At 58.6% G+C, this 6,852-nt stretch overlaps 1 protein-coding gene across 2 annotated transcripts in view; it reads right to left on the bottom strand.

The window, feature by feature from the left end:
- Positions 1-375: 375 nt before the first annotated feature.
- FOXP4 (forkhead box P4) overlaps positions 376-6,852 on the bottom strand; it is a 36,109-nt gene continuing 29,632 nt past the window's right edge. For both annotated transcript variants that reach the window (XM_033519920.1, XM_015650965.3), the window contains exons 13-16: positions 2,941-3,062; positions 2,768-2,834; positions 2,237-2,403; positions 376-1,506 (exon numbers count right to left, since the gene is read on the bottom strand). In XM_033519920.1, the coding sequence (XP_033375811.1) occupies positions 1,362-1,506; positions 2,237-2,403; positions 2,768-2,834; positions 2,941-3,062 (501 nt within the window). In that variant the 3' untranslated portion in view covers positions 376-1,361. The remainder of the gene's footprint in view (positions 1,507-2,236; positions 2,404-2,767; positions 2,835-2,940; positions 3,063-6,852) is intronic.

Genomic DNA, 6,852 nt, shown 5'->3' with positions numbered 1-6,852 from the left:
GGCCACCATGGGGACCCTCCAGGGCCGGCTTTGATGACCCCCAGGTCCCCTGCAGGTGCTCGGCCGTGCTTTGCTCCACCAAACCCCTGGCCCAGCTTTGGGGGTGGAATGGGAGGTGCAGGGAGCCTGAAGTGGAACGGGAGCTGTGGCCATCCCTGCTGGCTGGGAGGTGACACCGCTGCGGCCGATGTCCAGCAGCGAGGAGGGAGCTGTGTCCTCACTGCCAGCACTGCTGGGGTGGGCAGCACTGGGGTCAGCACTGGGGTCAGCACTGCTGGTCAGTACTGGGGTCAGCACTGGGGTCAGCACTGGTGGGCAGCACTGGGGTCAGCACTGGGGTCAGCACTGGGGTCAGCATTGGGGTCAGCACTGGGGTCAGCACTGGGGTCAGCACTGGGGTCAGCACTGGGGTCAGCACTGGTGGGCAGCACTGGTGGGCAGCACTGGTGGGCAGCACTGGGGTCAGCACTGCTGGTCAGCACTGGGGTCAGCACTGGTGGGGGTGGTCAGCACTGCTGGGCAGCACTGGTGGTCAGCACTGGGGTCAGCACTGCTGGGGGTGGTCAGCACTGCTGGGCAGCACTGCTGGGGTGGGCAGCACTGGTGGGGGTGGTCAGCACTGGTGGTCAGCACTGGTGCAGCACTGCTGGGGGTGGTCAGCATTGCTGGAGCAGCAGCCCCCCACAGCTGTGGCTCGGGGAGGGTGGGCAAGCCGGGAGGCTGCTCTGCTTGCCAGGCAGAGGTGACAAGGGGACACGGGGTCCCACCACTGTGCTGGTTCGTGTCCATCCCAGCTCCGTGACAAACCCCACATCCAGCAGAGGATTCAGCCCCGTTTCTGCTGTTTCTTCCCCCAAAGCTGGGCGGAGGCAGCACACGGGCAGGGTCCACGATCCCTCCGTAGTGCAAAACCCAGCGGGGGACTCAGAGGTGACAGCGGGGTCCTGCCATCGCTCCCCGGGGCTTGGGCACCGCGGGAAAGAAGAGGGGACGGAGGTGCCTTCCCTGCAGGAAGGAAGGAGGGACCATTTCGGACAGGAACAACCAACCTACCATCCTCGTCCACCAGTCACTAACCAAGGGAGGAGGGCAGGACAAGTCCAGCTCTTGGGGTTTTGCTTCTCGTGTCGTGGCGGGGCCAGTCCGTCCCCGGGCAGTGGCAGCGTGAGGGACACGCCAGCAGCAGCAGGTTGGTGTCATTGTCGTTGTCATCCCAAGGAAAACCTTTTGCTTTGTGGAAGTGCCTTGAAAGGAGCAGGATAACGCCAAGGTCACCTTGGGGAGGTGGGAGCGTCGCTCTTGGTCTCCGTCCAGGAGGGTGGGAAGGGTTTGCCCCTCGGTGGGGGAGGAGGAAGGAGTCCTTAGGACAAGTCTTCCACCGGCAGCTCCTCCTCCAGGTCCCTGTCGTCGGGGATCGTCACATTCTGGTTGGTGGTGGCCATCAGCGACACGGGCCTGCTGTCGTCCTCTGCCTCGGCTGGCTCCTCCTTCACGTGCACGGGGTGGCTGTGGGGAGGGACAGCCTTCAGCCTCGGGGAGCACAGCCCACCACCCAAAACCCCTCCAAGTTTCTGGTCCAGAACACTCCTCACCCTGGGGATGGGAGCAAAACCCTCCTAGCTTTGAGAACAGGAGCCAAAACCCCCCTCACCCTGGGAACAGGAGCCCACAGGCAGCTCCTGGTGGATGTGGGGAGGGAGAGCCTTCATCCTCGGGGAGCTGATCCCACCACCCAAAACTCCTCCAGGTTTCTGATCCAGAAGCCCCCTCACCCTGGAAATGGGAGCCAAAACCTCACCCCAGTGAGAGGAGCCCACAAGCAGCTCTCAGGCTAGGGGAGATAATCCCATCATCAAAACTCCCTGAATTACTTGCTCCAGAGCCCCCTCGCCTTGGGGACAGGAACCAAAACCCTCCTTGCCCTGGAAACAGGAGCCCACAAGCAGCTCCTGGTGGCTGTGGGGAGGAAGAGCCTTCAGCCTCGGGGCGTGGGTCCCACCACCCAAAACTCCCTGAAATTCTTGGTCCAGAGGACCCCTCCCCCTGGTGACAGGAGCCCAAACCCCCTCACCCTGGTGACTGGAACCCAAACCCCCTCACCCTGGTGACTGGAACCCAAACCCCCTCACCCTGGTGACTGGAACCCAAACCCCCTCACCCTGGTGACAGGAACCCCCAGCTCCCAGTGTGGCAGCGTCCCCCAGCAGCCCTGTGGCCCTGCCCAGGCCAGGCTGACCTGTACTGCTGTGGGGACAGGCGGGGGCTGTTGCTGCCGTTGCTGTTGACCTGCTCCACGGTGCTGCTGACGTCGTCGTGGCCCACGTGCAGCATGGCACTGGCCGAGCTGGTGTTGATCATGGTGGGGCTGTTGAGCAGGGGGAAGCTGCTCTCCGCCAGCGCAGCCTGCCACAGGGAGCACGGAGGGGCATGGAATTTGGGTTGGAAGGTCCTTAAATCCCATCTCATCCCACCCCCTGCTGTGGGCAGGGACACCTTTCACTATCCCAGGTTGTTCCAAGCCCTGTCCAGCCTGGCCTTGGACACGTCCAGGGATGGGGCAGCTGCTCTGGGAGTCTGTGCCAGGGCCTCCCCCCCATCACAGGGAATGATCTCTTCCATATACCAAACCTAAATTTCCCCTCTTTCTACTTGAACCCATCCCCCTCGTCCCTCATTTCCTGATGAGATGCAAGACCCCAATGGAGAACAGGACTGTGGAGGGTTCAGTGTCTCCATGTCCCTGTCGGGGCCAGGGCTGGGTCCTTACCTGGTAACTTGCATTAAGTGCTCCGTAACCGAGTCCTGAAATCATATTTTTGACTAAGGTGGGACTCCTGCAGGAAGAGAGAAAGCAGGGGGATGCAGGGCTGAGCATTCCCAGCCTGGGGACCGGGGTGCTGGCAGCTCTGGGGCCGTGTCCCACAGGGAAGGAGCACCTACCCTGTCATCTTTGGTGGCCTTCGCTTTTGGTACTCGTGCTCGTCCACGGTCCACACGGCGCCCTTGACGTTCTCCACGCGCACAAAGCACTTGTGCAGGCTCAGGTTGTGGCGGACGGCGTTCTGCGGGCACACAGGGCATGACCTCGGTGCCATCCCACTGTCCAGACCCTCCTCTTCCTCGCCATCCTCCTCCCTGCCCAGCCCCACAGCTCCTGGGGGTGTCCTGCCACCCCAAACGCTCCCCAAAGCCCCCTGGGCGCTCCCTCACCCCATGGGCACTGAGGGCGTTGAGTGGTCACGACCCCGCTCGGAGGACCCTGAGGCTGAGGAAGGTGGGGACAGGGTGGGACAAGGGACACCAGCTCCACTCTGGTGATGCTCAGCAAAGCCAGCTCCTCTTTCTTTTTCTTTTTCTTTCCCCCACCCCTCCCCTCCCGTTTTGGTCCTTTCCCTCCCTTTCTTCTTTACATCGACCATCTTTACATTTCTAAATGTAAAATAAAGAGACACACACGTAGGCAGACAGCACAGCCCCGAGAGATACCAGCTCCCTTTTCCCCTTCCAACTCCCTGCCATTTGCTACTGCCCCTATTTCATTACCAATTTTAATTTGCCTCTAATTAAATCCTGTGTATTTTTCCGACTCACTTGCTAATCCATGAGGGAGGCAGGAGGCTGGAGTGGAATCTCTCCGAGCTATAATTACAAAGGGCCTAATCACGCCGGGGCTCTGCCTTTGAATAAATTTCCTTGCATTAAGGTTCTCAGATTCTCTGCCTTGCAAATGAGAATGACCCCAATTTCAGGAAGTTGGCCTCGGAGGGTTTTTTTTTTCTCTCCCTTTTTTTTTTTATTTCGAGTCCTGATTCGTGATGAGAGACTAATTCGTTACGCTAAAACATTAACAGCAATTTAAAAGGTCGAACGGGGGCTGTATAAACAAAGGAGCCTGGCCAGCACAACAAGGCAAAAGGAGACACAAGGACTGAGCCCCCCCTGCGCCACCAAGTGCCAGAGTGCCCAGAAACTCAGCAAATGGCACCAGCATCCCCCCTTCGGCTGGAAATTTGAGGAGAAAAACAAAGCTGAGATCTTCATCCATCCATCCATCCCATCCTGCTCCATCCATCCATCCATCCCTCCATCATCCATCCATCCCAACTGATCCTGCTCCATCCATCCATCCATCCATCCATCCATCCATCCATCCATCCATCCATCCAATCCTGCTCCATCCATCCATCCATCCATCCATCCAATCCTGCTCCATCCATCCATCCATCCATCCATCCAATCCTGCTCCATCCATCCAATCCTGCTCCATCCCTCCATCCATCCATCCCTCCATCCAGCCATCCCTCCATCCAGCCATGCCATGGTTCCAGGTGACATGGTGACAAGCAGCAGGGACAGGCTCCCCTGAGCCTTTGGCAGAGCCAGCCCTGGGGACACTTTGTAAGCAGCTCCCAGGGTCCCTGGGGAGGGAGATCCAGGCCCAGTCAGAGCTGCTTGATGGGATTTTGGGGGGAAGCCCTGGGCCACAGCAGGACCCTGATTCAGCTGACCCAGCTCCTTGAGGGACACTTGGTGTGGCTGAAGCCAGGCCCAGGTCCCAGCCTGGTGCCACTGCCACCCAAAGGGACAAGCTCCATTTGGGCTGTGCACCCTGGGCACCCCTTGGCCCCAAGCTCTGCACTGGCATCACCCAGACAGGGGGGTCGGGATGCAGAGAGACATCCCAGGGACCTGGAATTCCAGGAGGGATCCCAAGGAGCAGGACAAGCCTTTGTCCCCCACTCTGTCCTCGCTGCAGGGCCGGGTCCTGTCACCACTCCTGTCCCCTGTGAGCACACACAGGACGTCCCTCCCTCGCCAGGCCGGGTCCTGCCCACACTCCCTCCCTTCCTTTTGCCCAAACTGAGCCCTGGCTGCAGCCAGGAACGTGGCAAAGCCAGAATCTTCCCTGCCCACAGTGTCCCCTCTCTGCCCCAGTGACACCCCCTGCTCCGAGCCACCGGCAGAGATGGGCCTGGAAAGACTCAGGTAGGGATAAAACAAATCCCGGCAGGATGAGATCCTGCATCCCTGGAGCCTGAGGTGCCCCATCCCTGTGCTGTTTTCAGGTCACAGAGGAGGTCCCAGGCCAGCCCCCCGATTTGGGACCCCCCATGGCAGAGGGGACACGTCCCCTGCCTCAGCCCGAGGTGGCTTTTGTGTTTCCAGGCAGTGTTTGTTCAGAGCCAGGCCCAGCTGCTCTGTTTGCTTCTCATCTCTCTCCTCTAATGATGTTTGCTCTGCACCCTCCACCCACTGCCTGGGCCCTGCTGGGGTCTCCCCGTGGCTTCCCCACCTTGGTCCCCAGCATTCCTGTCCCATCCCAGGGGGAAGCTACAGGAAATGAGGGAAAAGCCCCAGAAAAGTGGTTTTTCAAGGAGAGGAAATACGTTATTTTTTCCTGTGTATCCCCCTCCTTCAGAAGAAGCCTGGCCTTGGACACTGCAAGTCATGAAGGGAATTATCCCTCCCCCCCCAGCTCTTTTTAGTTCCCTGCCAGCCCTTTTTAGTGGTAGAACAGGAAAAAATAAAGAATAAAAAAAGGGAAGTAGAAAACTAAGGGATGCCCTTCTCCAACTCTGCCCTTGCTAACACAGGACATGTGGAAACTGCAAAAAAACCTCCAAAATATTTATTCCTTTCAGCAATAAAAAGCAGAAAAAAAGGCATTTTCACCTGCCATTATCTCATTGCAGAGGGGGAAACTGAGGCCCTGGGAGCAGTGATGGCTGCACTCTGCCCCATTGCTGCCACCCTGCAGCAAACCCATTCCAGGGACTTGCCAAAATGCCTGATATCCAGCCAAAAGTCTCCCATGGAAGCAAAGCCTGGATCTGCAGCAGCGACACACGGGGGCCCTGAGCTCCTGGAGAATGGATTCCTCCTCCTCAAGCCTCTCCAAAAGCTCCATCTCACTTGCACCTTGCTGATTTTAATTATTTTTATTTAAACTAGCAGGTTTCCCTCTGCCACTTCACACTCCTTGCTGCCCCGAGCAGGAGGGAGCTGAGCCGCCTCTCGGTAAATACATGCAGCAGGAAACAATAAATAAACAAATCTTCCCTGGTCGAGGCAAGAAGTGAATCACAGAGTCACAGAACTGCTCCTTCCACACCCCCCTGCTCCTCTGAGATAGCTTTTCCCAGCTCTGATTTCTGAAAAAACAAAGAGGGAGCAGCCCCAGCACCCATGTGCTGCCCCAAAATTCACCCCAGCAGCCCAGGCTGGTGGCACAACCTCCTCAGCAATAAAAACTTTTGCCTGTGAGAGGTGTGGGGGGGACCTGATGGGCACAGGCAGCTGCTTGGGGGGTGGCAGAGGGGTTCCCCTGCTGATGGTCCCCCTGCCACCCCCTCTCATCCCTCCCTGAGGATCAGGACCTGCATTCCCAGCCACCACCAAGATCCAGGCACCAGCAGTGTCACCTGCCCCCAGGTTATCATTAACCTTATTTGCTATTTCCAGTATCTCCCTCCTGCCTCTGCCTTTCTTCTCCACAGAAAATCCCTGGATTTTACCACACAGCCCTTTGCTGTATCCCACTGCAGGAATGATGCATCCCCACAGCCCAGTGAGGCATTTTGGGGGGGCAAAAAGAGTGGGATTTGGTCCTAAAGTCACTTCCTGCACTGTTTTAGAGCTGGGCAATGAACTGGTCCTTTAGCACAGGAGCATCTCCTTTCAGCAGCCAGGCCTGGATGGGAGAGGTGAGCCCAGGGTGGGCTGGGGTGAGCCCAAGGCGGGATGGGGTGAGCCCAAGGTGGGCTGGGGTGAGCCCAGGGTGGGCTGGGGTGAGCCCAGGGTGGGATGGGGTGAGCCCAGGGTGGGATGGGGTGAGCCCAGCGTGGGCTGGGG

The sequence above is a fragment of the Parus major genome, chromosome 26, assembly GCF_001522545.3.
Source record: "Parus major isolate Abel chromosome 26, Parus_major1.1, whole genome shotgun sequence".
In the NCBI taxonomy this organism is placed as follows: Eukaryota; Metazoa; Chordata; class Aves; order Passeriformes; family Paridae; genus Parus; species Parus major.
The sequence above is the reverse complement of the archived record's forward strand: the minus strand, read 5'-3'. Positions and strand labels throughout refer to the sequence as shown.